Genomic DNA, 27,066 nt, shown 5'->3' on the forward strand with positions numbered 1-27,066 from the left:
GTGGCTTTCTGGACAAAGTTTTTGCAAGACAGCTTGTATCTCCGGAACAGCTTGCGTCTTCACGACGACTTTCTCCGGAAGATGGCGCTCGAGAGCTTCTGGAAATACTTATGAGACAGTCTAGTGACAGCTACAAGAAGTTTTTCGATGCAATAGAAAAGACGCCAAACAGCGATCAGCTTCTTCAAATATTCCGGCGACATTCACGCTCGGAGAAAAGTTCAACTTCGGACTCGGGGCTGGTAAAAGCCAACGGCAGCACCTCCGCGAATACCTTGGACGGTATTCTGGCTTACAAACGGTTTAGTCAGAAACCAGGTAGGTGGCAAACTCGTTATTTACATTGCATTTGATACTTTCGCTTTCAGTGCTTCGGTGGTCTTGGTCTACTATTCAATTGTTTGTTTTGTTTCTGATTTTGGCTGTTTTGTTTCTAAGACTTTTTTTTCACCCTCCTCCTCCTCCACCACCTCCACCACATGGATTCGGTTGTGAAGGTCAAGGGCATCCTCCACGGCATCCTCCACGGCATCCTCCACCAGGAGGGTGTCCTCCACCGGGACATCCTCCACCAAGAGGACATCCACCCTGGTAGAAAGCAAACCCTGTGTACGGCTCATTTTCGTAATTTATGCCCTATTAATTAAAATCAAGCTACACATGACAAAACATTCGAAAAAGTTTGCACTGTCCTCAGGAATTCAGGTAAGCTGATATTTTGGAAAAACCATTTTCATCGATTGTTGAGGACGGATAAATAACCACGTGCTTTCTAACCGGGTAACCATGGGCGAGTTCAAGAAGTTGGTTCTGAAGAAGTTTCCAGCTGCTAGTCGGCCAGAATCGAGCGAGGAGCATTACTGGAAGAAGTTTCAGGTTCGATAACCATGGCATGGGAACGAATCGATCGAAGGGTCCCCTTTAGTCCCCCATTACGATTCGCGAGTACGGAGCGGTGCGATGCATCGATTTTTCGCCGACAAAACCCCACGACGTCGCCGTAACGACCGGATCAAAGGTCAGAGAACCCCTTTTAGAAGAGAAACAAACGCAGTCTCGCGCACACAGATTCAAGTGTTCGGTTCGAGCGACGGTCAACTCCGAAAGACGTTCAGTCGCTTCAAAAACGCCGCCTACTCGGGTCGCTTTCGAAGCGACGGTCAGCTGCTCGTCGCCGGAGACGGCGACGGAACGGTCAAGGTACAGTAGGCCTCGAAAAATCCGACGCAAGAATATCGTTTGTTGACAAGGTGTTCGAATATTCCGGACGATTGATTCTGAGAGACTTCAAGGGTCACACAAAGTAAGCGTCTGTCTCACTCTACTGTAGATAAAAAATCCAGCCCTGTGGTTGCCGGTGTGATCGTTCCTATTTCGTCGTCTCCCCGTTTTCTGATGGGCTCAAAGTAGATCTGTGCCATCTGCAGCATCGTGCTCTATCCGATACACCTCGTGCTAGCCAGTGCACAGAGACATTTTTCTTAGGGCGGCTCAAGTGTCTCATTTTGCCCTGGACAACAAGTCTGTTTACTCGGCGTCCGACGATGGGACGGTTCGCCTGTGGGATCTAGCCGGTGAAGAAGCCATCAGCGTCTTCAAAGGCCATCAGGTCAGGAGGAGGTATTACACACGTGCATAATGATATTAGAAATTTTCTGAATAAGGATTATGTTCGAGCGGGGACGGTGTGTAAATCGTCAAACGATCTGTTTCTGACGGGTAAATTAAAAATTTTATTAATCTGACATGTTCTCTACTGCTGTGTGCAGGTTCCTATGATCATACTGTTCATCTGTGGGACCGCAGGAGCGGATCGTGCGTCGTTCAAGTCGACCACGGCGCGCCAGTGGACGCCGTGCTTATGTTTCCAAGCGGCACGGCGTGCATTTCGGCCGGCGGCAACGTCATCAAAGTTTGGGACGTCGTCCAGGGCGGCAGACGCATAGCGGCCGCTTCCAACCACCAAAAAGCGATCACGTGTCTCGCATTCGACACGTCGGCTGGACGACTATTATCAGGTTCCGTCGACCGGTGAGGATAGGGTTATGAGAGTTTTGTGTCGTCTTATTGGGTTCTTTTAGGCAGGTAAAAGTGCACGATGTCAGCAGTTACAAAGTCGTCGCGAGTCTCAGCTATCCATCGTCAATACTGAGTCTTGGCTTATCGGTAGCAATTAATTAATTAATTAAAATTAATTAAATTAAATTTTCTTCTAGCCGCTTGAGGATTGTCTTGCTGTTGGAATGACTGGTGGCTATCTGTCACTGAAAAAGCGGAAAACTGGCGCTGGCAATGACGAGGAGGAGCAAAGGGAAGCAATCGCCGGTTTTTCAAGTTCTTATTCTGGTTCGTTTCGGTATTTTGCGAGAGGAAAGAAAGAAGAACCAGGCGAGGTACACGATAGAATATTTTTTGCTATAACAGAGTGAAATTGTACCGTAGGGCGATCAAGTCGTCGAAAAGATCAAGCGAAAAAGCCTACGCGAGTACGAGCGCTTTCTGAAGAAATTCAGATATAGGGATGCTCTTGACGCATCATTGAGAGTAAGGGCTAGAAAGTTTTGGGGGGAATGATTCTTTTTAGCGAGTGCTATTCAATGCAGACGGGCAGAGCAGACGTTGTGACGAGTCTACTGAGGGAAATGATGCTTAGAGATGGTCTGGAGATTGCTTTAGGTGGACGAGACGAAGAGTCGTTGGAGCCAATTCTTCTGTTTTTGATCAGGTGTCGTATAGATAGTAGATACCTGGCAGCAGCAGTTTTATGCTTTTTTTAGATATCTAGTCAATCCGCTGTATAGTCAAATACTCTGTGACGTATTTAGTGTTCTTCTCGGTAAGTTGCGTTTGTCACGAGACTCTAAGGTTAGGAGGATTTGTTTCTTGCGTCTAGACATGTATTCGGACGTCGTAGGCGTGTCTGAACGCATCGATTCGCTCTTTGCGAAGCTAAAGCAGAAAATTGGCATTGAACTGCGATTTCACAGTGACATATTTCAACTGCTAGGAACAATGGAGATGATATTCGCGGCAAATCCAGCCATCTCATAAAGTATAAGGACCGTAGAATAGACTAATTAAATAAAACAGTTATTTTTTGTGGGAATCATCATTCGTACATGTCTATAATAGGTAAAGCCCGTTCACTCGAGCGCGGTAGACTGCCTTTGCTTCTACGGTTCGTCACGCTGACGTTTTTGCCAGTCTCTGTTTCAATAGTCTCTGCAGTAATTGGAAGCTTGCGCGAGAGACAAAGATATGGCCGATTTTCGATTGGAAAAGTCAGCGTTAGGTAAACTTTACGAATGCCAAACGGAGTCAGTAAGATGCACTACGAGCTAAAAAATATTTCGTCTTGGACTACCAGGTGAGACAGCAAAGATGTTAGATGTTCATAGTACAGTCCCTTTCGTCCGTGTTGCAGATGCACGTCGCTCTGAATTCGCCTTCTTTGCACTTTGTGGTCAGGTAAGATGCAAAATCGCTGCCCTCTTTGTATTTGGCATTGATCTACGATTTAGCCAACGCGTGAGCGTAAGTCAGCACAGAAAGAAGGAGTCGTACTCTGAGAACGTGATCTCCACTATCCTGCATAATGATTTCGTTTGACACGGCGGTGAGGTCGCTCTCCTCTACCTGTTCATGAAAAGAAAGCTGTCGAATTTTCGAGGTAAACTTTGGCCTGACGTACGCCCGTGTTGCTTGCGAGGAGGTCTCGCAAAGCCGACGCAGAAGCCTTTGGAATGTATCCGTTAAAGGGCCCCAGATCCTAGACATACATAGTTCACGTGGAAGACCCTGTCTACTAAATACCTTCTTATTGGCCTGTTTTATAAAGCGAAGCACGCACTCGCCCTTGCCAGTGTCTACCAAAAGGAAAAGATCTCTAGCTTTTGCATGAACCTTACAGCCTAGCTGATACCGTCTCCACATGTTGGCCCAGTGTAGCACTCGTTGCACAAGCAGGTGCCATTGTTTTGTAGGCACGGCTGCTCGTTTTGACAGTCGCAGTATTTGTCGCATAGTGCTCCCCACTTTCCGAGGGGGCAGCCTTAGGGGAAGAAAAGAGGCGTGTTCGAAAAAACGAGCCACGGGGTGTGGCAGACAGAAAAATGAGAAAACGATCGCTACTTTTCTTTGTAGGAGCCATCGTGGGAAGAGCTCCCGATCCCGATCCCGATCCCGATCCAAATCCCGATCCACTTCCACTTCCACTCATTACGCCCATGTCGTCTGCGGCTCTTCCGTTTCCTACAGACGCAGCGAGCAAAGTACACGCTATGAGTACAAACGTTCTCATGCTCGACAAACAACTGGATTGAAAGATGACGCGTGATGCGCGCCATGACGTCAGCGTCGTCACGGTAACTATGATGAACACAATAAGTATATTTGGAACAAAAAAGCCGTCCGAATCTTTTCTGTTTCGTTTCAATTTTCTTAGCCCCGCCTACGCAAAAAATTTTGGAACAGAGAAGATTAGGACGGTCCCAGCCGCAGCCCGCCGCAGCCGAGCCGCAGCCGCTGGGACCGTCCTAATCTTCTCTGTTGCGTTCCAAATTTTGTATGCTTAGCGCGCGCTTGCCGTCTTAGGCCTCGCTTTTCTCGGGCTTTTCTCCCGTTTTGCGGTGTCGATTCGGATGTCGTTCGAGCTATGCGGCCAGTTCAAATCGATTCTCATCCCAGGATCTCTCAGCCTCTCTTTTCCTCTATCGCGATTTTTTTCGAACAAGACACGCCACCGCCGCCGTCGGCGGCGTGCAGTCCCGTTTCCGAGTCGAAAACAAGTCGCATTAGATACCGCTTGCACGAGCCTATCACAGAATACGTACAGAAAGCGATGTCTTCTCATTGTGTCGTCACGTCGTCAAGGAAACTTCTTATGAGAATCGTATGTCGTTGAAAGTCTCCTACGATTTCCTTCGGCAAGAGCCAACAGACAGAAAAGATGAAGACATCGAGTTGCTCATTCCCTGGCTTCGGCACTGCTGCAAGCTATTCGCCAACGAAATCACAGGTACGTCAACCTTTGCCTAATGAACAACACCACATTCCAATTGCCCTAGCGCCTGACGACCTAATCAAGGACATCCTAAGACACAGCCACTTGGAAACGCACCAACCCGACACGGTTTTATTTACGCAGGGCGAAAAGGGCAACTGGTACGTAAGCGAACAACCTCTTTTCTCCTTTGGCATATATGTTCCCATGCAGTTTCTATCTTATACTGCGCGGCTCCATCGCCGTTCTAGTCGAACGGCGCAAAGATACGCATATCCCTAATTCCGTCAGCAATCCCGACGTTTCTTCCGCCTCCGCTCCGAACACCGAGCTCCCTTCGGAGCGAAAAGTCCACTCGCGTCGTCGCGCGCGTAACTATCTCGGCACAGAGGCCGTCATTCTCGGTCGCGGTCGCACGTTCGGCGAAGTGGCGCTCATGCAGGAATCGGGCGTTCGACAGGCATCGGTCGTCGTCAACGACGCCGCCACAGATCTGCTCGTCATCAATCGGAGTCTCTATCATCGTTCGGTCGAGCGCGTCCAGCGCACGGAAGCGCGCGAGAAAATGGCCTTCGTCGACGCGCTCGGCATTCTGTCGCACTGGTCCACGCAGAATCTCGTTCATCTCGTCGGCGCGTTGAATCACGTTCGTTACAGCGCCGGCGACTACATCTATCGACAAGGCGCCGTCGCCGATCGAATCTATTTTGTCAAATCGGGTCAAGTGAAATTAACGCTGAGCCCTGATCCCGTCTCGCCGCCGCCGCCGCTGCCGACGGCAATATCCCGAAGGGTTTCTAACGACGGCGGCGGCGGCGACGTTGCGCGTCTCGGTTTGTGGAATCGTGACGTCGACGTGTGCGTCGTCGGTTGGCGCGGCGCGATCGGCGACGTCGAGGCCGTTTATCGTTTGCCGGCCTATACGACGTCGGCAAAGTGCGAGTCGAACGTCGAGCTCTTTGGACTCGATTTCGGCTCGTTTGAGCAGCTCTTTCGCGTGAAGAATCCCGTCACTATGGAAGCAATTGGAGTGCTCGTCGACTGCAAGCTTCTTCATCGTCGACCGAATTTGCGCTGCAGCGTCGCGTGCGAGCCGCTTTTGCGTCGCGCGACGCAAAAGGTGCAGGCGATGCGGAGTCGCATGGAGCGCGCGAGAAAGGAGAAGAGAGTGCGAAAGCGTTTGCGAGAGGCGGCGAAAAGTGCCGCCGTCGCCACGGCAACGGGAAGCAAGTCGAAGCCGTTGCCGAAGATTTTGCCGCCGAGTGGCGGCGACGTGGAGAACGTCGATTCCGGATCGTTTTTGACGATGATCAAAATAAAGCCGGACGGGTCGAAGGAGGTTGCGCGTGCCGATTCGATGGCCGTCGAAAAGATGCCGTCGTTGTCGCGTAATCGCGCGGGAGAAGGCGACGACGATTCGACGGGAGACGACGTGTTCGAGGAGTTGGAAACTCAGCGACGCGTCACCGACGGACCGTCGCTGTTGCTCGACGGAAAATTTGGAGATTGGTCGAGCAGTTTTGCGGCGTCGGTCGACATGGCGAACGCGTTGCTGAATACGGCACGCGAGGATACGGTGAGACGACTTCTAGATCATTTGCGAGCCGTTCACATTCGAGGTCGAGCGACTACGAGCGGTGGTGTCGCCGAAAAGAAACAACGTCGTTCGCGTAGTCCGCTGAAACGGGCGAGTGCGCGTGTCGTCGAGAAGGCGCGCACGCCGACGCCGACTCCCCCCGTCGATTCTGTTCTCGCGTCGCGTTCGCTGACGACGCCCGTTCAAAGGTACATCAAAGCGAGAACAGAGGCCGGATCGCAAGCCGTCTTTCGTTCGAAATTGTAAGTTGGGGTGTGTTGAATTGGGAAAAGACTTGACGTCGTTTTTTTTTTGTATGCGCAGGCGACGACAGAAGACGCTGCCTTCGGTGACCGGACTTAAACTAGGACGAAAGACGTCTACCTGAACGTGCACACTGAAACGGGTAAACAGATATATAACGCAGCAGTAGACAACATTACATCAAAAATAGTTTCGTTCACGTACACATACATACATACACAGACATGTTTAGTTGCTGACCGCGGTCGGCTGCTCGCTCACGTAAAGAGGACAAAGGCGGCAAGCGCATTCATTTCTTAGTGAAGAAGCAGGGCGATCAGTGAAGCAACGAAAAGAAGAAGAATCGAAGCGACATTTGCGCGAGCATCTGCAAAAGAAACGACGAAGTCAGTTCAAGTGGGTAGTGTGCCCAAAAGGTGCCAGTAAAAACGTGTCTGTACTATATAGACAGGTTTACTTTTTCTCTTTGTAGGGTGCGCTTTTTACCTGATATAATTGTTCCTTCAAAACGGCATGCCTGCAAATTGACGCGAGAGCTAGTGGCGCTCTTATCTGAAGTGTGTTTGGTGATGTCGTTTCCAGCGCCGTTCAAAGGACCCCAGGCGAAGAGAAGGTAGCGCGGCGCATCTAGAGACAAGTCTTGCGCATCAGTCGACGTGAGACTGCGTTGGAATTGAATCGTCAGCTTTCCGTCGGCAACCGAACCGTCCGAAACGAGGATCTGACTTTGGTCGCTATCGATGGGAGGCAAAGCCTTTAGCGTTGCATAACGATCCTGCACGCTCGCCCCGCCGCCGCTCACGTATCCCGTAACGATGTCGGTCATGGGCATAAAGTTGTCATTTGAGAATCCGATACCGACCCAGTTGGTCCCACCGCCGCCGAGGGTCAGCTCAAAAACCATAATTTGATTATTGTTCGGATGAAGACCCCACTTTGCCGTGTAGCAATTCCCGGCGCTCGCGCACGAGTGCGCGTATGAGCACGTGGTCATATACGGATCCATGAAATTGTTGACGGTCTGACCGCGATTGCTTCCACCGTGATACTTCAGTTCGAGAGGCTGATAAAAATTGGTGATCAGAGCGGGATTGGTCGGCTTCGACGTCGGCACGGGCGGATCGTATTGGCCAATGACTTGACCGTGAGCCCAGATAATGTGCGTCGCTGCGTTTTCGACGTCGCTATCAAAGTTGTCGCTGCTTCGAATTGGCTTGCGGAAGCGAATCCACGTCACGCCGTCGACTTCGGCGCCGACGGCGCCGATGAGATTTTGCTCGCCGCCGTACCATTCGTCGACTTGGGGAGTCGATCGGTCGCGCGTGTAATAATCCAAGATTCGATATTGGTTTCCTTTCACGCGCGAGATGACTATGTCGGTGCAATCCATTGCGTGAAGGCTGCCGCCACCTGAATATTAATCAAGGTGATATATGAACATAATTAATGAATTAATTATATTAGTGTTCGTGGCGCATAGTCACGTGGTGTTACCTTCGCCTTCGCCTTCGCCTTCGCCTTCGCCTTCGCCTTCGGGCGACGATCGGATTGGCGTTCCCCAGTCCTCGTTGTCCGACGCGCCTCCCCACGCCTGGACGTCTAGGCCGTTATTCGTCTCTAGAAAACAGCGGTGCCCCCAACGGAGAACGCAGGAAAAAACGTCGTTTCTTTACGTGTCGCCGGAAGATATCCGGGCGCCGTCTTCCAACACTCCGTACTCTCCGAATTCGACCGAAAACCGAAGCCGATCCATTCGCTCTCGCCAGCGGAACGGGTATACTTGATTGCCACTTCGATGTAATCCCCAGAGTGAGTGTACCAGTATTCAAGATTATCCTTCGCCTTGAGATAGCCCTTATAGCCGGCTGGATTGAATTGAGGATCGGTGAGCGAAGACACTATAAAAATCGAGACAATTTCCTCACGGGGGGAATGCTCATCTAGATATCCACCCACTTTTCTCGCATTTCAGTCCGTGCCATCCAGGATTGCAGAAGCACTCTTTTCGAGGCGCCGACGTACTTGAAAGATCAACGCACGTACCGTTTCCGCACTCGGCGTCGCTCAAGCAACCGTCTGTACGTGAGAGGTAAGTGCTTTAGAGATTGTTGTCTGACACCGCCCTGTGGCTGCCCCTCCCTTCCCTCCCTCGATTTATTATATGCTTCTCTTCAACCACGTTGGGCATCGTGGCTGAAGGGAAGCAATAACGTTTTTCCATATACCTTGGTATTGGCAATATTGGCCGTACCATGTCCCCGAACATACGCACGTTCCGTTCGTGCACGTTCCGTGACCCGTGCAGCTCGTTCCACCGCATTCCGGCTCAGCTAACAATAATTTCGTTACCCACGGTGTGGAAATTTTCACTCTAGCTTCCGCTGCCTTACTATTGCCCCCCTTGACAATGTTTACATTGGCACAACTCCAAAACAAATAGACTTCATCGTAGGACGGAGGTCCGGCCCATTCTAGTGCTTGACGCATCAGCTGCACTTGGCAGTCTGGGCACGTGATATTCGGTATTTTGACCGTGTACTGCTGGCCCCTAGACGCACGTGCTCAAAACGATGACGAACAAACTCTAATCGAATTTCGAATATGGTATCGACCGTCCTGGCACCGAGTCATCAAAACGGAAATTCGAGATCCGCTTCCGATTTCGCGGTAACGTTTGGGTCCCGCCCAATACGATCGCTTCCCTTCCCCTTCCTTACGTGCTCAAGTCGTTCTTGATGAAACCGTCGGTGAGAGAGTGTTGGACTTCGCCGTCCTTGTTCAGAATGTTAAAGCAAAAGCCTCCCTGAGGATAGACAAGGCGGACGTGTACATTTTTCGACGTTCACGATGTAAGCGCGACGCGCGAGTGGCTCATTGCACTTGCAAATTGCACTCTCGACTCTTACCGAATGCGGATAGGCGAGATGGAAAGTGAAATTGTAGTATTCTCCTCCGACTAGCGTCGTTCTAGACGACGGTTCTACGAGAGAGAAAAGAGGTCATTTGCACCTGGCGCCATTGTTTCGCCGCTCGCTCCGTCCGCACCATCTTTCACGCCGCACGGCGATCCCGTTCGAGTGTTATCGAGAAAGTCGTAGGCCGGATACTTTGCTTGGGGAAACGTGAGAGCGACATGCGCTAGCCCGCGCCCGGCGAGAGCTAGAACGGTCAACACTGTAACGGTGGTAGTCATCGGGGGGGGACGCGCCGAGAGCCCAATAAGGAAATTCACGTGCGACGATCGACCTTTATCGCGTTCTGCGCATCCGGGAGATGGTTTCTGGGCGGTGTTGCTATGTAAATGACGGGTGGGGCTCGCCTTTTGCGCGGCCTTGGGCCTCCCGCGTCTAGACGGAAGGCGGGATGCGGACGCTCATGTGCAGGCGCATTGCGACCTAAGCGCTTTCGAACGGTTGAATTCCCACGACTCTGGCACGTTCTTATAAATGTATTACTAGTCATCATGAAAAGTCGATTAAAATAACGAGCGGTGCATCAAAGTTGCCCTAAAAAGAACCTAAGCTATACATATGAAAATACGGCTGTAAAATCGCGAAAGGCGAAAAAAAAAGATAGTCTCTCTCTAAAAAAATGGAAAGAATCACGCCAATGCTCCCGGCAGAGGAATTCTCGCGCTATAGAGCGAAGGTCCCTTTTTTGTTCCGCTGTGTATACTGCTGGTATCTTCGTCCGAGGAGGTACCGACGTCACGTCCGGTTAGCCACCACGTTGTCATCACTCCCTTACCCTGCGGTTAGTAAAGGGAAGTCCGTTAGTGCCCAAGAAATCGGTCAGTGCCGATTTTGACGTCATGCGACGTCTCTCATGTCTCACCTTGACGGATATCTCTCCGCGACATTGCATTTTGAATCCGCCCGTCGGTCGAAGAATGCTCGCACTCGAATCGCTGACTTGAATTCGTTCCGCTGCACAAACGGAATGTAAATAGAGATAAGCACTTGGTCGCGTTCTGTAAGCTGCATCATGCAGTACATACCTTGACCAGTCGACTCCATTCTTGCCGCCGTATTGACCGTGTCTCCGAATAGACAATATCGAGGCATTTTCAGCCCAACGACGCCCGCGACGACGGCGCCGGAGTGCATGCCGGCTCGGATTTGAAGTCGTCTGTCATTTTGATGCGGTATCCGAAATTCTTTGCTGGTCTGCAGCAAGTCCAACGCCATCGCCGCTATCTCTTTCGCGTGCCTGTTCCCATTTTCTTTTGGAAGTCCACTTACGACCATGTCTGGAATAGAATTCAATTTAGTGTCTCAGCAAGGTTTCGAACACTCACAAGCATCTCCTATTGTCTCCACTTTGTAGACGTCGTACTTGTCGACGATCTCGTCGAAACACGTGTAGAGTTCGTTCAGAAAGGTGACCACCTGCAATGGGGTGCTCGTGCCGCATATGGTCGTAAAGCCGACGATATCGCTATAAAAATAGATTAGACGATGATGCATCATGTATGTACCACGGCCACACGCTGTACCTAAAGAAAACAGTAACGTTGGGAAACGACTGGGCTGTTGTCGGTTTTCCCTGGCGCAAGTCGTCGGCCACCGCTCGGGGTAGCATACCTAGAGTGCGCGAATCAGTATTCGTACGTGTGGCTCCCCGGGGGGAGAAACTGGTTATAGAACACTAACTATATAGTAGCTGATCGGTTCTCTTCTTTTCTTGCACCAGATCAATTGTTCGTTCGGCGACGAGAGCTTCCAAATCTTTCGAGTATTTCTCCATCTATTTTTTTGTGTTTGGTGAGATTATGAGCGGGAGGAGATGAATTCGCCTTACCATTCTCATTATATTATCGACCGGATTCTCTCTGACAGGATGCATCTTGAAGAGCATTTTCTTGACTTGCTCAAACGTGGGCCGCTTCTCCGCCGTTCCGTCCCAGCAACATCGAATCAGCTAGACAGACGTCAAGTATATTTATTCTGACGTATCTCAATTTGCAAACGGCCTACGTGGATGTATTCCTTGGGACACGGACAACGATTTTCTCTGCTGTCGTACGATTCCAAATCGGGAAGATCGGGCCGCCAGAATCCGTTGGACTCCTTCACTTCGTCATCCTTCGGTGCCCAGTAATTCGAATTAGCAAATCGCCATACGTCTATTTGCGTTCACTTACGGAAGCGTCGACTTCGGTTCGAGAACCGATTTCTACCAGCACAATGGCAAAGCTGTAGACGTCTCCCGGTCCTGTGGCGACGTACGGCGGCTCCAAGGCGAGAATCTCGGGACTCCAATACACGAGACGATCGCGCGGCAAGTGGACTTCTTCTTCGAGCGAGATGACGGTCGCTTCGTCGCGCTGTCTCACTCCGGGTAGCGCGTAATCTGTCGCAAAAAAGTTGACGTCATTGACTCGTCACAATCAGTTGAACCAGGGAACTCTCACCCGATACTTTCACCGTCCATCGATCGTCAACGACGCAGTTGGACAATTTCAAACGACCGTGATATATTCGTCGTCCGTGCAAGTAGAGCATCGCACGCGTGACGTCGTTTGCAAACGAAAAGCGAAAATTCCAGTTCAGCGGTATGTCGTCGTTGAGGAGGACGTCGTTGAGGCTGCCCTTTGGGCAGTACTCGGTGACGATCGTCACGTAAGGAGAATCGAGAGAGCACCCAATAAACTTGCATAGATTCATATGGTCCAGTTGCCTTTGGGTTAGAAAATGCGGGTCAGTGGTGAGACGTCTTGAGAAACTAGTTCTCTTTCCCTACCTGACTTCGTGGACTTCTTTTCTGAGCGCGTATGTCAACGATACTTGGGACTTGGCTATTCTCTTGATAGCCACCGTCTCTCCGTCACTAAAGGGAAAAGAAGCTGATATTCTCATTCAATTGCCGTTCATTCGTCTTCTCACTAAATTCCTGTTTCGGTGAAGCTTCGGTGTTGGGTTTGCAATGGGCCGCTGTTTCCCGTCTGCGTTTGCTGCAGACTCACCATGCTGCCCATGAAGCCGCGATTCTCGACCTCCGATTTGATGCTTCCCGGAGGAATGATCCAACTCTCGTCCCAGAACAGTCGTCGTCGTTTGTAATAGTACCACTAGAGAAGAAAAGAAATCACAACTTTAGAAAGACTTCAAGTGTTTGACTTTACCACGACGACGGCTACTCCACTTAGCAGGACGAGAGACAAAACAACGGCGATTCCGGCTATTTGGCCGGGTGTAAGCTGGTTGGGACAGCAGTCTTTCGGACACGTAGTGCAGCTCTCGTCGAAGTCAGAACTGCATATGCCGTCACCGCATTCTGGCAAAGTCAAAATTGATAAAAAAACAACTCTCAATCTATAACTATCTATCGACTGACGTCTCTTCGGTATGACGTTCGTCGTCGCGTGAAGGGCAATCTGCATCGAACCGATTTTGATGTGCGCTATGACGCTGTTTTTGCGTAGAGACAGGAGAGCGACTTGCGTCGATATGTTCGCTCCGCGATTGAATTTCGAAACGAACGCCGGCGTGTGAGTCGTCACCGTTCCGTTGGGCGGCACCCAGGGACCGCAAAAGGGTATCTACGCAGGAAAAACCGATTGGAAACTCGTATCTTTTCTCGGAAGGCGCCAGACCGTTTCGCCGCAGGAGTGAACGTTGATGTGGTGCAGGCAGCAATCGGCAGCGAACGTTTTTGTCGGATCCTCCGGGCACTCCTTATTCTCGCAAAATTCCAAGGCCTCCGTGCCATTTCTACGACAAACTGTCACAACTGCGCTTAGAGAAGAAAACAAAGTCCTTACGAGAAGCCGGGAAAGTAGCCCTCTACGACTGCCCAATCGAAAAATTCGTCCGTCGCATCGAGTTTGTATATGACCTTGAATTCTTTGCCGAGTTCGTATTCGAGAGGTGGCCGTTTCACCCAATTCAGAGACAGTCCTGCACGAAAAGATGCGACATATAGCCACGCCCTTGGGCGGGTCGTCCCGTTTGGAGTCCGCATGGATATATCAGTTGGTGAAAGGGAAGAGAAAAGCAAATCTCAAAAAGCAAGAACTCTCTGAGAAATTGAACAAAGAGGAGGATCCGCCGCCTCCTCCTCCTCATGCACATCCTCCTCCTCGATCCTCCCAACTCTTCTAAGGATCTCGCAACAATCGAGAACACGCGCTAACCTTTGCAATCGATGTTGTTGTCCGGCGTGAGCGGCTGGTCGTCGTACTTGAGCGGCCAGCAGTGATACTCAAAATTGTCAAACGTGTGCCACGACAACGCCAATTGGACGAGCTGACAAATCAAAAGACCGAAAAAGAACGCGATCACCGACGTTTCGGACACAAAAGAAATGCGATCTTTACCTGGCCGAGAAATGGGGCAACAAACCAAAAAACGGCGGATCTTCTCATGGTCCGGAAGTTCCGTCGCGCCGCGCCGTCAGCGAGACTTTCAAGTCTAACGTCTGCTGGAGTTGATTTTGTTGCGCAGCTTAGCTCGACGACTCGAACTCCGTCACCTGCGCGCACGCAGTTATCGCCCAGCTTGACGTCTACCAAATCGAATCCATATCTAGCTTCGACGCCCATTGGTCAAAGTCGCGTCACGTGGTTACTGTTTACGACAAACCTTATCTACGGCCCGAAAATCGAATTAGCCAACACGCTCGGTTGGCTAGCAAGCACGTGGGACGAAACGCTATCGGCTCGGCGTCAATTTTCCCTTCGCGTGCCTACCCAGGACCCGCCCCCAAGTAGCAGCACACCTGAACATTAGGATCGAGGCCATCTGGTCCAAAAAATCGAGTACCCATTTATTTTTAATTGACTAGTCTCTAATTAGGTGCTAGAAGACAACGACGACGTCCACGGTGCCGGTTCGCGTCGAAGACGGTCGACGGCGACGCGATACAATTCCTCGTTGGCGCGTCGAAGTTGATGGATCTCGTGCTCGACATCAGCGGTCTTTGCATCAACGTTACTCGCCGGTGACGACTCCCCCATCCGACACTCGTCGTCGTTCTCGTCGTCGTCAATAAAATCTATTTTCGTCATTTCTTTCATTTTGTCCTCAGCAAAGGAGTGCTCTCGATAAAAATTTCGACATAGTCGAATTGGTACGACCGTCGTTTCGTCCTTCTCCGCTCGCTGGCGCTTGAGCGGCTGAATGGACGCAGCGACAACGAGGGAAGTTCGATTGTCCAGCGTCGGCGGTTTCCACGCCAGTAAAAGGTTAGCTACCGGGCCTAGTACACATCATGTACACGTACGTACGTGGGATTAAATTGTTTTGCGCTTATTGATAGATTGTACCTCTTTGTTTGAGCTCCTTTAGACACTGACGGCTCGCTATGTCCCATATTATAATTGTACCGTCGATCGATCCGGAATAGAGTGCCGAGGCGTCGTGCGCGACGGCTAGGCTCGTTATGTAGCGACTAGGATTCAACAATAAATAGCACCTCTGTTGATCGGTATCAAATAATTAGACTAACTAATGTTTTCTGAACGTGGGAACTTGCTCCTCAGTGGCTTTGTCTAGGTGTTCCTTCGCAGTCCCATTCTGTGTTTCTCGGTTTAATTAATGATTCGATTCGATTAGGGTTTTTTTATTTACCGTTTGTTCGTAGAGATTGATTTGGTATATGTTGCCGCCCGACGATCCGGCGAAAATTCGCGTTTCCGCCGGATCGACGGCGACGGCGGTAAGCGGTTGGGACAGATAGCGCGAGAGCAAAATTTCGCCCGTAGAGAACGCGTACACCTTGCAGGTCTGATCCAGTGACGTTGTCACCACGCGAGCGCTCGAGCGACCGTAACCGCAATAGATATCAGTCACGGGTAGAGAATGGTCAGACAGGAGCCGAAGCGGTTTTACTACGGCGTCTGACGACACGACACTAATGGGTACAGTAGGAGAATTTCAATCAACCAAAAAAATTCAAAATAATTTTTTTCTCGTGCCTTGCTGTGCGCCAAACTATGACCACGTGGTCATCTCCGCTGGTCACAAAGTGAGCACCGTCGTCCATAAATCGTATTACTTTGACGGGAAGGTAATGGTTTGTGAGCAATGCGAGCAAATCGCCTGTGACGGCCTTTTACGTAGAGACATGTTTTTCGTATTATACGAATTCTCGCTAGTTATTTTTCTCCGACCTGCCACACGTATATCTTTGCCGATACGGCTGCTACGATGTACGTGCCGTCAGGCGAGCACGCTAAAGCGTTCACTCGGCCGGGACACGCGAGTCGGGCGTGGACTTGCTCCTTTTCGCGGAGCGTATTATTCAATTTTGAGAGTCTCTATCGCGTGCAGCTTGCCTTGTTCCAGGTCCACACGTTGATGAGCGGCTTCGTTGGGTGAGAGGCGAGCAGGAATTGCGAACCGGCGAGAGCCAGTCCGCTTCTTGCCGCCTCTTCGCCTTTGAAGGTGCGAAGCGTCGCGCCCGTATTGGGATCGATTGCCGTGCCCATGAACGACGATCGACCATCGACGGACGAACAGGTTGCCACCAAAATCTCTGCAATCTCTGCAGACATTTTGATCCTGCGACTCTTGCGTGATTGTCTGCGCACTTTTCGCGCGTTGACGCTCTCCCGGATTGACGCATGTAGCGACTCGACTTTTTTGTCTCATCTTCGCTTCTCTCACCGGGGCATTGCTGCAGCTGGCCTTAAATTTGAGTCATTTTGCCGATCGCGTGACCCTAAATCCCTATATGGACTCCAATTCGGGCATCGTCGGCGTCGTAAGCGCTTTGTCCAATCGTAAGCCTCAGCCAGCTCTCTCGTTTCTTCTTTCATCAAACGACCCGTCTTTGTCTTCGTAGTCGCAGCCGATTTACCGGAACCTGCTGCGATAGGCGTCGCCTCGGCTCCAGGCGAAACTCTAGCGAATTCGCGCGGCTTTCAAGCCGATTTGAATGTCACGGAGGACTTGATTGCTCGTACGTCGAACGCTATTCGAGGTTGCGAATCAAAGTGAGTGAGCAACAGCAAAATATGCAAGACCGTAATAGTATATCTAGTAACACTCACCAAACATTAGAAGAGAATGCATGTGTATTTTTTTCTGCAGTGGGATAGATATTGGTGAAATGCATCAGATGCTTTTGCGGTCACGCGGCGCAGTTCCGAAAATTAAGATTAACGTCGGTGGTCGCGCTGTGGAAGGAGGATTTGGGACAATTCCCGAAGAGCAGTCGAAAGAAAAGCCGTCGAGACGACGAAAGAGCTCTGCTTCTCAGCCAAAGGACGACTCAATGTTTGAAGGCCATCAAGATGAAAGTGAATCCAAAGGCAAAAGGACCGCAGTTATTAGGAAGAAGAAGAAGAAAAAGCACAAGAGACGAAGTCAAGACCCGATTCTTGTTGTTGATAAATCAGGTCAGCAAATCACCGGTACACTGACTGGGATTTTCAAATTGAGGTATTTTGCGTAGAAACTGAAGACGCCTATTTCGAAAGCAACATCGGAAGTCTTATAGACTTGGAATCGTACGAAGACGACATTGATCTGACAGGTGAGAGAATCAGAAGACGTTTTACTAAAAATTCAAATTTTTCTATTTAGTTGTTGACGTCTCTTCTGACGATCTCTTGTCGCACGACGTCACCTCTTCCGTTCTCGCTCGAGTCAAGAGTATGAGACAGTCAAATCATCTACGCAAGGCAGAGAGAACAAAATATTTGCAGATCCACGCAGTACGACAAACGTTCTGTGTAGATTCCATTCAAAAAGCTCGTTCACCTCATCCGCATTCTTTCACTTCAAATCATTGACTCGAAAACGCTCTCTTTATCTGACACGGCTTCTGATACCGTAAGAAGCAGAATTATGGGTCATTTTTTTTAGATTTTGCTTCTCCCCCTTTTTCAGTCTGAATCTCAACAGTGGCGTCAAGTGGTCTTAGACCGGATCTATCGTTCCGCTGAGGCTGCCCTGTCTGTTCTCTGCATTATGACGGCGCCAAAGATGACGCAGAAAGTTCTCGTCGAGGAGTCGGTTGATCTGATTGTTTCCTTCGCTTCCTTCCAACTGAAAAACAACATTTATCCGGAATACGACGCACTCTGCGCAGCCATAGCCGGAAAGAAAAAAGGCAAGCGTAGTATTTCTAGCAATTAAAAAGAATAAAGTTGTTTTATTTGTAGAGGGTGCGGTGGACAGTAAAAAAAGGGGAAAGAAGCGACCGACCAGCCAGGATGTCGTTTTTCTTTGCAGCCAGATGATGGAGACAGTGACTCAGATTGCCGACCTCGTTGAAAGGCATCGGCTGACATTTAGTTGTGTCAACCAGGTATAAATGGTTTCGTGGATTTATAATATTCTTCCTTGCATTTTCTTTTTCAGATTGCGTCTCTTGGAATTCAGTCGTTCTTTGTTGAGAATATGGGTCCGTTGCAGTTGAGATCGTTGAAAGTCATTCGTTCTGTAAGAGAACGATGTGTACGCGGTTTTTGTATTTGAGACGAGAATCCTTCGTTTCAGATCTTCTCGCAATACGAAGTTCACAGGGAGTACATTCTTCAGGAGATTCTCAACTCTCTTGCCAAACTTCCGACGCTAAAGAGAGGCAGTCGGAATTACGAGTACGTAAATAAATTCTTAATTACTGAGCAGATTGACTGATTTCATTTGTTCAGATTGCTCGACTCGCCTGGAAGCGCAATTCAAATGATGACTGCTCTCGTTCTCCAGCTGGTTCAATCAAGCATCGCGATACCAAGTTTCAATGTGAAACGAAGGAAACTGACAGGAGGCAGCAAGGTAAAAAAACCAATTATAATAATAATGGCTGTTTTAATACTCTCTCTCAGGAAGGAGATATCGATGAGCTTGACGTCAGTGCCGTCATGGCGACGTCGTTCTCGCAGGTGATGCAGACAATTCGCGCGTTCCTCAGAACTTTTGTCAACAGGTGATCGATCGTCACGCCCCCTCCTAGATGATCGAGGAAGAGGTTTGTGTGTTCTAGATGCGGAATCAAGACAGACGACGCCGATTATAGGCCACTTTTGGAGAATTTCATCGTCGATTTACTCCTATTGGTGAAACGGCCCGAATGGCCAGCGGCTGATGTCTTTCTTCACCAGCTGTCTCTTCTCTTGGTTAGATTGGCGTTATAAGGTGGAATAGATTTATTGCGACTCTTATTTAGGGTCATTTTTTATTGAGTGGAGGAAAGAACGTCGAGATGGGATTCAAAATGACTGCGATAGAGCATTTGGGAACAATCGCTTCAGCCACGAAAGCGGGACTGCTTTCCAACGGTCAAAAAGATAAAGACGTCGTAATCAAAATCCTCCAAAAAGTAAGACCCCACAGAGTAGTCGTCGTCTCGGTCTTTGTCTAGCGCCCGTTTCTCTTTACAGAATGACGTGGATTCGTCAAGTCTTGAAGACGGAAGCGACCACGACGAAGTAGAACAACCGTCTCTCATGCAGAAATTGCCTCGAGAGTTTTTTCTGTTGTCTCGCAGCTGACTGAAGTCCAACGTCAATGCCTTCAACGCCAACTTCTGCAGTATCTGTCTAACGGTGGCTGCACGGATTTGAGCTTCTTCGTAAGAGACTCCTCCTCCCTCTCGCCTCTCCTCTAATCCTCCTTTTCTTAGTTCGCTGCTAGATTCTTTCTCGCTCAGTGGATAGACAACAATAAGGCAAGCGTCGATCGCGCGTTGAAGGAGCCGCCGACGGAAACGATGGACGACGCCGCTGCGTTCGAAACGAGTCAAACGTCGGAGATTCTCGACGTCGCCAGCCAGCGCAAGGATTTTCTCGAAGACCTCGTCGACTTCGTGAAAGAACCGTTACACGGAACAGGGTACGAATCCAAACGTTTTCCTCCTTCTGATTTCTTTTTCACGTTGACATTTAGAATTGGCGTGAAGTTGCTCTCGTTCGAAGAAGCTTCGTCTGTCGCTCGATTTTTTTCCTATTGTCATCTGGTTCAGCGTCGCTTCGACTACTGTCTAGCAAAGGTACGAAGAACAGGGGAGCGTTTAGATCTAATGGGAAGCGAAGCGGGGGTCTCGTGAAGATTCTCCACGCCTGCAAAGAGTCGACTGTGACCGGACTTCGGACGAAATCGCTTCGCAGTCTATCGACCATTCTATCGGCCGACTCCTCGATTTTGACGAAGGTAGGAGATTGGGCGTTTTTCCATCATGCAGCGTCTCGAGAGGCCGCTTGCTTTTATATAGCCCGACGTTCAGCATTCGGTTCATATGAAACTCAAAGATCCGGCTACGAGCGTCAGGGAGGCCGCATTGGAAATCGTCGGAAAGTACGTGCTCGCCTGCCCGTCGCTGCTCGCTCACTACTACGCAATGCTGAGCGAAAGACTTCACGTGAGGCAATCTGGCTAGCTACGATTAGCTGCTGTGATTCGGAATTGAATTAAGGATTCCGGTCGAAGTGTCAGAAAGCGAGCGATAGCGATTATGCGAGACGTTTGTCTCGCGCACCCAAGCGATTCCAAAGTACCGGAAATGTGCGTTAGTATGGTGAAGCGCATCAACGACGAGCCAAGCATTCGAGTACGCGCGATAGCTGGGACACCGAGCTCTTAGAGACGTGTTTTTTTGTAGAAATTAGTTAGCAAGACGTTTCACCAGCTATGGTTCTCCAAATTGGATGAAAAGGACGCGTCCATCGACTTGAGAGTTCACGCTATCCTTGAAACAGTACGAATTCGATTCCCAAATTTAATTAATTAATAAATCTTTAAATTTCAGATATCTGCGTGTCGTTGGGATCAAGATTGGTTTGAGAAGCTTCTTGAAAATGTCTCCTAGAAGCCCTCTCTATTGAATTGAATTTTTATTTAATCGCTTTAGCTTCTCAATGACGACGCCCAATCGACGTCGGTCCTGGCGTCGTGTCGGCAGATCGTCGACGCTCTAGCCAAGCACTTGCTCGAGTGCGAACGCGACGCGAAAGGATCGAGTCAAAAGCGCCTGCTGGCTTGCGTTACGACCCTGCACTTGTTCGCCATATGCACGCCGCAGCTTCTCGTCAAACACGTCGCCTTGTTTCAACCGTTTCTCACTCTCAATTGCGAGGTAAGTGAATCGATTGAGGGGGCTTTCTTTCTTTCTTTTTTCTGATATTTTTTTCCTCTAGGATAGTCCCATTGAAGTATCGGAGGTCGTACGGCGCACTGCTCTCACTCTCGACTTGATCGTTCCACTCGCGGAAGCGTTGTCTGACGTGTTTCTGGCTAAATTAGAAGAAAGCCTCGTCCGCGTCATGTTCAGCAAAATACGACTGGTAAAGAAACGGTGAAGAATTGTGGACAATTACGAAGTGTTTTTTTTCTGGTGACCAAGGTTATTGCAAGTGGTATTCGTTGCTTGGGAACCGTCGTCAACAAAGTGACGAAAAACTACGTCATCGTTCGCGACGCTTTCGAAAAGTTTTACGGTATTCATAATTTAAAAAATGATCATGGAATGTTGTCTATGCATTTGTGCAGGTTGTCTGGTCAAGGCTCGTTCTGCTGTTCAAAAGAGCAGCGGACAGCCGTTAGATCCGAGCGCCAAAAGCTCAATCGTTCGATCTCTCTACACGGTTGGGCTGATGTGCAATCACTTCAACTTGAAAGACGTCGGGCACATCTGCGGCGAAGTAAGGGAAAAAATCGCCGCTATCCGTCATTGATTTTCTCTCGCCTAGAAATTGACGCCGCAACGCTTGCTGGAGGTTTTCTCCGATTTTAGCAGAAGCGCCGATTCGGGAATTCAAGTAAGGGCGTTCGCCGGACTCGGTAAGTCGATTCTAGATGACGAATCCACTCATTTAGAGACGCGTTTAGGCTTTCTCTGTCGACGATATCCCGAGCTGCTTCCCAGTCTCGAGGACATGTACATGATCGCGTTGAAGAGCAAAGGAAACGCCGAACTCAAACAGAGAGTAAGAACACTCGGAGAATCCAGTTAGTACACAGTTGACGCGGTGTTTAGGTTATTGAGAACATGACCGATTTTTTCGTTGATCACGGCGACGGTCAAGACTCGTCGGAAAGCGGTTTTCTGCGCTATTGTCTCTCTTTGTGAAGCAGCTTCTAAGTACGCTGTCTAAATTTAGGTGATGCGACTCTTTCGGACAAAGTTCTTCACAAGGCCAAGTCTGGGTACGACTTTTTTTTGGCAATTCTTTTGGACAACCTTTACACGTTCGTTCTACGTAGGCAGTGCAGTTCCTTGGCTGAGAAATTTGGCTCCTTCATACGAACTGCCGCTCTGTATCCAGTAGCGTCAGTTCGAAACGCAGCCGCCAATGCAATATTCGCCATTCTGAAACGAGGTCTCGTTCACCCGCTAGAGGTAGATCTAAATAAAAAACTGTACTGTATTCCCATTTTAACCACCGACTTTTCTTTCTCAGTTTATTTCCTTCTTGATCGCTCTAACCACCGACGTGGATCCGAAACGGAAAGCCGAAGCGGAAGAGCTTCTTACGAAACTTGATTCGAAGTATCCGCGTTTCGTTCAGACGCAAGGCTTCCTTGGAATGGCTCGATCGTTCGCCTACCAACGAGTTCTGGCGGCGAAAGATGCCACCGTTCGAGGTTTCGTCAAGAGCGTCGACGGCTACAAAGCCGTCTGCCATCACCTCTACACTCTCCTTCGCGACAATCGTCAGCAGCGGCGAAATTTTCTCGGATCTCTTGTGCGATCATTTCAAAAGGTAGGAAATGCGTTCGTCTGTTGTGTGACTTGATGGGGTTTCTCTTAGGAAACGGAATTGAGTCGAATGCTATTCCTGGCAGACAATTTGGCGTCGTTTTCGTATTCCCTAATGGATGAGCCGCTGTTTGTCGTGCAGCAGCTTTCGACCGTTGCAGCGACAATTGCAACGAAAACCATTGCAGAATATTCGGACGTGAGCACGCGAGAGAAACACCGTGCTTCAGTCCTTGCAGTTATTTTTTATAGGTGCTTGCTTCTCTATGCGGGCGAAAGGTGGACGACGTCGAAACTCCGGACGAACTTTCATCAGGTAAGACGCCGCGAGTTCGGGCATTCCTATGATACGATGACCTATCATTATAGTTGTTCCGGAATTCGATACGAAGAAGCTGACGAATTCTGTTGTCGCCGGTCACTCCTGTCTTCTCCTTTTGTCGGTGAAGGCGCATATCAAACTCGTCTACGGGCTCTCCGAAGGGTGCGTCATCTGGGGATCGTTGCTCGTTCAGCTTTTACGTTTTTTGGGGGGTTTTGCAGTAAATGTCGGGCTTATTCGACTGCGGAGAAAGCGAAGGTTTACGACAAATTGATAGCGAGGAAAAGCGAACGACCCTTGGACGCCACCGAGACCGTGATTCTACTCGAAGATCTCAAAGACGGGAAAGACGGACTCAATAGGATGAAAACATTTCATTATTATTTTAAGGCAAGGCATCCAATGAGCTCTCTCTAAGTAGCAAACGATTTTATGTACTTATAGCTTAAACAGAGCGTTTTTCTGCTGGAGTCAACGGTCAGTGACGAAGAAGATGAAGGAGATCAAACGGTCAGAGCTGCAGCAGAAGACGACGAGGGTCTAATAGTAAGTCTTTATACGTGTTTCTTCTTCTTCATGATCTGTTTTTCAGGTGAAGAAGAAACCCAGAAGAAGTTCGTCGTCTACTTCCGGTGCCGGCATCAAGAAACGACGCCGATCCAGTGCGACGTCCGGAAAATCCGCAAAGAAGAGAAAACAAACGGCGGATGATGACGATGAAGAGATGGAAGAGGAGGATGACGCGGATTAGTAAAATCAAAGAGAAGTGTAATATTTATGTAAAAGGGTCTTTTGTTTGACCGGCATATAAACGTAAGTCTAAGGCTCAGAAAAAGTACACGCACAACAAAATATAAGAAATCTTTCTCTGTGTGGATTTAGATTATATTATCCGGGCTTCAACCTTCATACCACCATTCATTTCGTCGGAGTGACCTTTCGCGATCCCAGTGGATTCCTGCAGGTTTATTTCGTTGAGCAGGTGCTCTTAGGCTCGCTGTCGACTTAAAATCGCGATGTTATTCGAAGGTGGGACCCCCTTTGGTGATCGCACACATTGGCTCTTCAATTCGGCTGTTTCCTTATTTCATCGAGCAGGCGCTCTAAGGAGATTTAACCAACCCGGAGGAGAGTCTCGCATGGTGTTTGATCTCGTTGGCCGAGAAACGAGCAGCCCAAGTAGAAAGAGGGAGAGCAAAGGCCCTGTCACACAAACAGCGACCCGGATCGAGTCACCTTCTTGTATCTCTGAATGAAGTAAAAGTTCACAAAGTAAACGTCTATCTGCAGTACGTTTGAGCAAAATTTACATGCTAGGGAATGTATCAGGCTGCCTCCTACGTGAAAAAAGTAGTCATCTCTCAAGGTATTATTCTATTGATTTCCCCACGTCAATTGTTTTGTCGTGTAGTTGTTCCTCCAATCCGACGAGGCAGACGCAGCCATCCCTCTGTGGCCAAGAGCGATAAATAGGCCATACCTCTGCAGAGGCTATAGAGCGCCTCCCCGTGTAAGGCAGGGCACTGGCGGGTAATGACAGTGACGCCCCTTGGAATTGCACCTGTGAGTGGACTGACATCCCAGCTGCCACTTTCACAGTCCAAGGCTCGGAGCCAGGAGGTTAAACGGGCTCACCCTCCGCGGGGGAGTATGGAGTGACCCCACGAGCCCTTGGCTCACAGCAGGTGCCCACCTGGCCTTACCCACTCGGGCGAGGGGGTGGATGGAGGAAAGGGGAAACTATGTTTGTATTGATTTTGTACATCCGGGATATTTATTAAATAAAATTTGAATATGACGCATGCTGCTTTTTTGCACAATACAGTATAGCGCGCTTGCAAAAGCCAGAACGTGCGTGTATTGTGTGCCTACTAACGTATAAAACTATAAAAAAACAATGTATAAAAAGTCAGAGGCTCTTTCTCTTCACCAGCCTTCACTTTTTCAACCAAATAAAGCTGCGTTAAGAATCGATACGTAGAATCTTGCGATGAGCATTTTTTCACTAGTGGGATCCATTAGGAATGGAACGATCCTTTGCTCCACCTTTACAAATCAGCTGCGTGGCAGAAAGGACTGATTTTAGACGTCAGCAACTTGGGCAAACGAAGAACGTCTGCAAGATGAAAAGCGTCGAAATTGTCTGATATACTGAACAGGCACATCTCCTTTAGAGAAGGCGGATCCACTCCATCAGGATAAGCCTGGAGAACCATTTCTTTCAAAACAAGACTCAAATGCATTCATACATGCTTACGTGGCTCATCGCCTTTCTCGCCAAGACGCTCGCTTTCTCGTCTCGGCCCCAGGCAGTGCACTGAACGACGCCAAACGAGGACCCGATCTCCTTGACGCACAGCTTGCGATTTTCGGGCCCCTGCAGCAGATTACTCAACGAAAACGCCGCCAAGCGACGCACGACGGGATGAACGGCCAATAGCAGAGAGACGAACGGGTGAAGAAAGTGCCACGCAGAATGTCCGACCTCGTATTCACGAATCTAAATCAAATCAATTGTAATATATTAATGTATTGATCGATTAAAACCTTATCGGGATTAGTCGCATCAATCCACGCTGCAATGGGTCTCATTCTTTTATCCACGTCAAAATCGGCAACGCAAGCGTCGAGCTTGGCATGCGAACCTTTCACTTTGCCTAACCATCGTTTCTGATCGACTCGAAAGCACAGAGAGGCGACGGCATTGTAGCCGAGATATTGAACGCGCAACTGGGTTAGACGAAGCAGCTCCACGTCCATTAGAAAGAAGGAAAGCGTTAGCGGCAGATTTTGACAGCGATGGAGCGCGACGTCGACGACTCCCGAGTCAATGATGCGTTCGGTGAGGCTCGGGTTCGCGCAGCACATGTGAAGACAACCGGCCGCCGTTTTCATGATTTCCAATTCCCACGACGGATTTCGAAGTACGACTTTGAAGCAATCGAGAAAACCGACATCGATGGCTTGAAGCTAGAGCAATAAGAAAGATAGCGTCGTCTCAGTCAATACAGTTTATTATTCGCACCTGAGCGTCGACGAATTCGATGAGACCCCAAAGAAGGCCCAGGCAGTGTCCCACGATGCGCATGCTATCGTCGTGCGTCCTAAGAAGCGGCACGAGCGTCGGCACGATGCCCTCGGCGACGAGCCGACGACATCGCCGCTCGGACGAACCGAAGTTCCACAGAAGCGAAAGCGCGAGCACTTTTTCCACTTCGTCGGCGCGCGATTCGAGAACGGCGATCGCGAAGCGAACGCCGCCGCGCCGATCGAAATAATCGGCGCAGTAGTAGCGCTCCTGAACGAACCACGGCACGAAGAGCTCGTGCGATAAACTCTCGTACGCGATTGCGACTTCGTCGCTCGTCGACGTCTTCGATTTGAGCGTCGCGAGGTGGGAATCGACTGCTTTGCGCTGCTCGACGAATAGGGCGTCTTCGACTTCGACGTTGATTGCTTCCACTCGATCTTCGGCGAACGGGTACGGTGGCTGGCTGTACGTTCGCAAGAGGATCGTCTTCTTCGTTTCGTATTCCGTGAACGATGTCGGGTTTCCGCGTTGCGACGACTTGCACTCCGACACGTGTTTGATGAGATTCTCGCGAAGGAGACTTCTTAGAGCTTCCTCTAGAGCCGATTTCGACGGCGGAAGATCGGACATTTCCGCAGATATTTCTGTTTCTTCGTGCGTGCGCTAGACTACCAAAGTTTTGCGTAGGCGCGGCTGAAAAATTGAAACGAAACAGAGAACATTAGGCCAGTCCCAGCCCACGCTGAGACCGGTCTAATCTTCTTTGTTTGTTCCAAATTTTTGCGTAGGCGAGGCTAAGAAAAATTGAAACGAAACAGAGAAGATTAGGCCAGTCCCAGCCCACGCTAAGACCGGTCTAATCTTCTTTGTTTCTTCCAAATTTTTTGCGTCGGCGCGGCTAAGAAAAATTGAAACGAAACAGATAAGATTAGGTCAGTCCAAGCCTACGCTGAGACCGGCCCAATCTTCTCTGTCTGTTCCAAATTTTTTGCGTAGGCGCGGCTAAAAAAAATTGAAACGAAACAGAGAACATTAGGACAGTCCAAGCCTACGCTGAGACCGGCCCAATCTTCTCTGTCTGTTCCAAATTTTTTGCGTAGGCGCGGCTAAGAAAAATTGAAACGAAACAGATAAGATTAGGTCAGTCCAAGCCTATGCTGAGACCGGCCCAATCTTCTCTGTCTGTTCCAAATTTTTGCGTAGGTGTGGCTGAAAAATTGAAACGA

General features: G+C 49.5%; 8 protein-coding genes and 1 long non-coding RNA gene across 10 annotated transcripts; 4 read left to right on the top strand and 5 right to left on the bottom strand.

Annotated features, from left to right (window-relative positions):
- The first annotated feature begins 728 nt into the window (after positions 1–728).
- Positions 729–3,106, top strand: LOC136189986 (U3 small nucleolar RNA-associated protein 15 homolog). The gene is made up of 13 exons (XM_065978054.1): positions 729–876; positions 926–1,018; positions 1,069–1,200; positions 1,251–1,303; positions 1,486–1,609; positions 1,665–1,719; positions 1,770–2,031; positions 2,082–2,166; positions 2,217–2,393; positions 2,443–2,544; positions 2,604–2,725; positions 2,778–2,836; positions 2,894–3,106. The coding sequence occupies exons 1-13, from the start codon at positions 787–789 to the stop codon at positions 3,049–3,051; spliced, it is 1,512 nt and encodes a 503-aa protein (XP_065834126.1). The 5' UTR covers positions 729–786; the 3' UTR covers positions 3,052–3,106.
- A 151-nt stretch (positions 3,107–3,257) lies between these two features.
- Positions 3,258–4,453, bottom strand: LOC136189987 (uncharacterized). Of its 2 annotated transcripts, XM_065978056.1 has the most exons (7): positions 4,312–4,453; positions 4,132–4,251; positions 3,923–4,051; positions 3,814–3,866; positions 3,692–3,769; positions 3,565–3,636; positions 3,258–3,510 (listed from the first exon to the last, which is right to left on the bottom strand). In XM_065978056.1, exons 2-7 carry the CDS (start codon positions 4,226–4,228, stop codon positions 3,385–3,387), a joined length of 555 nt encoding a protein of 184 aa, XP_065834128.1. In that variant the 5' UTR covers positions 4,229–4,251; positions 4,312–4,453; the 3' UTR covers positions 3,258–3,384. The 2 variants fall into 2 exon arrangements, with proteins under 2 accessions (XP_065834128.1, XP_065834127.1); XM_065978055.1 differs by having other exon boundaries at positions 4,132–4,453.
- Positions 4,454–4,589: 136 nt separating this feature from the next.
- Positions 4,590–7,266, top strand: LOC136190578 (uncharacterized). The gene is made up of 4 exons (XM_065978789.1): positions 4,590–5,017; positions 5,067–5,163; positions 5,216–6,841; positions 6,903–7,266. Exons 1-4 carry the CDS (start codon positions 4,894–4,896, stop codon positions 6,964–6,966), a joined length of 1,911 nt encoding a protein of 636 aa, XP_065834861.1. The 5' UTR covers positions 4,590–4,893; the 3' UTR covers positions 6,967–7,266.
- LOC136190577 (uncharacterized) lies at positions 6,972–10,052 on the bottom strand. The gene is made up of 10 exons (XM_065978788.1): positions 9,888–10,052; positions 9,749–9,822; positions 9,560–9,645; positions 9,233–9,390; positions 9,068–9,172; positions 8,799–8,918; positions 8,516–8,740; positions 8,337–8,459; positions 7,329–8,252; positions 6,972–7,209 (listed from the first exon to the last, which is right to left on the bottom strand). Exons 1-10 carry the CDS (start codon positions 10,033–10,035, stop codon positions 7,139–7,141), a joined length of 2,034 nt encoding a protein of 677 aa, XP_065834860.1. The 5' UTR covers positions 10,036–10,052; the 3' UTR covers positions 6,972–7,138.
- Positions 10,053–10,275: 223 nt separating this feature from the next.
- Positions 10,276–14,315, bottom strand: LOC136190576 (atrial natriuretic peptide receptor 1-like). The gene is made up of 18 exons (XM_065978787.1): positions 14,161–14,315; positions 13,978–14,089; positions 13,606–13,741; positions 13,438–13,555; positions 13,179–13,383; positions 12,967–13,118; positions 12,728–12,912; positions 12,585–12,671; positions 12,256–12,521; positions 11,986–12,194; positions 11,819–11,926; positions 11,643–11,762; positions 11,495–11,588; positions 11,338–11,425; positions 11,140–11,279; positions 10,840–11,091; positions 10,677–10,768; positions 10,276–10,590 (listed from the first exon to the last, which is right to left on the bottom strand). Exons 1-18 carry the CDS (start codon positions 14,206–14,208, stop codon positions 10,444–10,446), a joined length of 2,559 nt encoding a protein of 852 aa, XP_065834859.1. The 5' UTR covers positions 14,209–14,315; the 3' UTR covers positions 10,276–10,443.
- Positions 14,316–14,590: 275 nt separating this feature from the next.
- LOC136190579 (WD repeat-containing protein 18-like) lies at positions 14,591–16,359 on the bottom strand. Its single transcript, XM_065978791.1, has 7 exons — positions 16,120–16,359; positions 15,955–16,065; positions 15,760–15,893; positions 15,413–15,695; positions 15,291–15,358; positions 15,109–15,233; positions 14,591–15,041 (listed from the first exon to the last, which is right to left on the bottom strand). Exons 1-7 carry the CDS (start codon positions 16,336–16,338, stop codon positions 14,635–14,637), a joined length of 1,347 nt encoding a protein of 448 aa, XP_065834863.1. The 5' UTR covers positions 16,339–16,359; the 3' UTR covers positions 14,591–14,634.
- Positions 16,360–16,408: 49 nt separating this feature from the next.
- Positions 16,409–23,690, top strand: LOC136190574 (nipped-B-like protein B). Its single transcript, XM_065978785.1, has 39 exons — positions 16,409–16,566; positions 16,629–16,779; positions 16,877–17,184; positions 17,241–17,321; positions 17,372–17,469; positions 17,525–17,620; positions 17,678–17,900; positions 17,953–18,098; positions 18,152–18,232; positions 18,290–18,390; positions 18,445–18,568; positions 18,619–18,719; positions 18,777–18,909; positions 18,960–19,112; positions 19,174–19,221; positions 19,281–19,364; positions 19,416–19,624; positions 19,679–19,781; positions 19,841–19,942; positions 20,004–20,150; positions 20,205–20,339; positions 20,391–20,486; positions 20,538–20,588; positions 20,640–20,864; positions 20,926–21,072; positions 21,132–21,225; positions 21,278–21,429; positions 21,478–21,568; positions 21,617–21,714; positions 21,765–21,828; positions 21,889–21,934; positions 21,992–22,127; positions 22,189–22,491; positions 22,540–22,686; positions 22,740–22,803; positions 22,857–22,971; positions 23,031–23,199; positions 23,254–23,355; positions 23,402–23,690. Exons 1-39 carry the CDS (start codon positions 16,518–16,520, stop codon positions 23,558–23,560), a joined length of 4,932 nt encoding a protein of 1,643 aa, XP_065834857.1. The 5' UTR covers positions 16,409–16,517; the 3' UTR covers positions 23,561–23,690.
- Positions 23,691–23,718: 28 nt separating this feature from the next.
- LOC136190768 (uncharacterized) lies at positions 23,719–24,666 on the top strand. Its single transcript, XR_010670617.1, has 3 exons — positions 23,719–23,838; positions 23,908–24,066; positions 24,127–24,666. It is a non-coding gene; the product is annotated as an uncharacterized lncRNA (long non-coding RNA).
- LOC136190767 (uncharacterized) lies at positions 24,567–26,669 on the bottom strand. The gene is made up of 4 exons (XM_065979026.1): positions 25,835–26,669; positions 25,357–25,779; positions 25,067–25,309; positions 24,567–25,013 (listed from the first exon to the last, which is right to left on the bottom strand). Exons 1-4 carry the CDS (start codon positions 26,468–26,470, stop codon positions 24,858–24,860), a joined length of 1,458 nt encoding a protein of 485 aa, XP_065835098.1. The 5' UTR covers positions 26,471–26,669; the 3' UTR covers positions 24,567–24,857.
- Positions 26,670–27,066: the final 397 nt, after the last annotated feature.

Source organism: Oscarella lobularis, chromosome 8 (genome assembly GCF_947507565.1).
Source record: "Oscarella lobularis chromosome 8, ooOscLobu1.1, whole genome shotgun sequence".
NCBI classification, from domain to species: Eukaryota; Metazoa; Porifera; class Homoscleromorpha; order Homosclerophorida; family Oscarellidae; genus Oscarella; species Oscarella lobularis.

Coding starts and splice junctions, on each gene's coding strand:
- LOC136190576 (XM_065978787.1), bottom strand. CDS start 14,208: ATGAGAAGATCCGCCGTTTTTTGGTTTGTTGCCCCATTTCTCGGCCAG. Junction 14,090..14,160: donor TTGCCCCATTTCTCGGCCAG/GTAAAGATCGCA, acceptor TTGATTTGTCAG/CTCGTCCAATTGGCGTTGTC. Junction 13,742..13,977: donor CAACAACATCGATTGCAAAG/GTTAGCGCGTGT, acceptor CTTTTCGTGCAG/GACTGTCTCTGAATTGGGTG.
- LOC136190767 (XM_065979026.1), bottom strand. CDS start 26,470: ATGTCCGATCTTCCGCCGTCGAAATCGGCTCTAGAGGAAGCTCTAAGA. Junction 25,780..25,834: donor TCGAATTCGTCGACGCTCAG/GTGCGAATAATA, acceptor TTATTGCTCTAG/CTTCAAGCCATCGATGTCGG. Junction 25,014..25,066: donor CGAGAAAGGCGATGAGCCAC/GTAAGCATGTAT, acceptor ATGGTTCTCCAG/GCTTATCCTGATGGAGTGGA.
- LOC136190579 (XM_065978791.1), bottom strand. CDS start 16,338: ATGTCTGCAGAGATTGCAGAGATTTTGGTGGCAACCTGTTCGTCCGTC. Junction 15,359..15,412: donor TCAATCTCTACGAACAAACG/GTAAATAAAAAA, acceptor CGAGAAACACAG/AATGGGACTGCGAAGGAACA. Junction 15,042..15,108: donor AAAGGAGCTCAAACAAAGAG/GTACAATCTATC, acceptor GATGTGTACTAG/GCCCGGTAGCTAACCTTTTA.
- LOC136189987 (XM_065978055.1), bottom strand. CDS start 4,300: ATGAGAACGTTTGTACTCATAGCGTGTACTTTGCTCGCTGCGTCTGTA. Junction 3,637..3,691: donor TCCTCGCAAGCAACACGGGC/GTACGTCAGGCC, acceptor TTTCATGAACAG/GTAGAGGAGAGCGACCTCAC. Junction 3,511..3,564: donor GTGGAGATCACGTTCTCAGA/GTACGACTCCTT, acceptor GCTAAATCGTAG/ATCAATGCCAAATACAAAGA.
- LOC136189986 (XM_065978054.1), top strand. CDS start 787: ATGGGCGAGTTCAAGAAGTTGGTTCTGAAGAAGTTTCCAGCTGCTAGT. Junction 1,720..1,769: donor AAACGATCTGTTTCTGACGG/GTAAATTAAAAA, acceptor TGCTGTGTGCAG/GTTCCTATGATCATACTGTT. Junction 2,167..2,216: donor TACTGAGTCTTGGCTTATCG/GTAGCAATTAAT, acceptor ATTTTCTTCTAG/CCGCTTGAGGATTGTCTTGC.
- LOC136190574 (XM_065978785.1), top strand. CDS start 16,518: ATGGACTCCAATTCGGGCATCGTCGGCGTCGTAAGCGCTTTGTCCAAT. Junction 17,185..17,240: donor TCTTGTTGTTGATAAATCAG/GTCAGCAAATCA, acceptor TATTTTGCGTAG/AAACTGAAGACGCCTATTTC. Junction 21,715..21,764: donor ACGCCGAACTCAAACAGAGA/GTAAGAACACTC, acceptor CGCGGTGTTTAG/GTTATTGAGAACATGACCGA.
- LOC136190578 (XM_065978789.1), top strand. CDS start 4,894: ATGTCGTTGAAAGTCTCCTACGATTTCCTTCGGCAAGAGCCAACAGAC. Junction 5,164..5,215: donor CAGGGCGAAAAGGGCAACTG/GTACGTAAGCGA, acceptor GTTCCCATGCAG/TTTCTATCTTATACTGCGCG. Junction 6,842..6,902: donor GCCGTCTTTCGTTCGAAATT/GTAAGTTGGGGT, acceptor TTGTATGCGCAG/GCGACGACAGAAGACGCTGC.
- LOC136190577 (XM_065978788.1), bottom strand. CDS start 10,035: ATGACTACCACCGTTACAGTGTTGACCGTTCTAGCTCTCGCCGGGCGC. Junction 9,646..9,748: donor ATCTCGCCTATCCGCATTCG/GTAAGAGTCGAG, acceptor GTCTATCCTCAG/GGAGGCTTTTGCTTTAACAT. Junction 7,210..7,328: donor TGAAGGAACAATTATATCAG/GTAAAAAGCGCA, acceptor TTTCTTTTGCAG/ATGCTCGCGCAAATGTCGCT.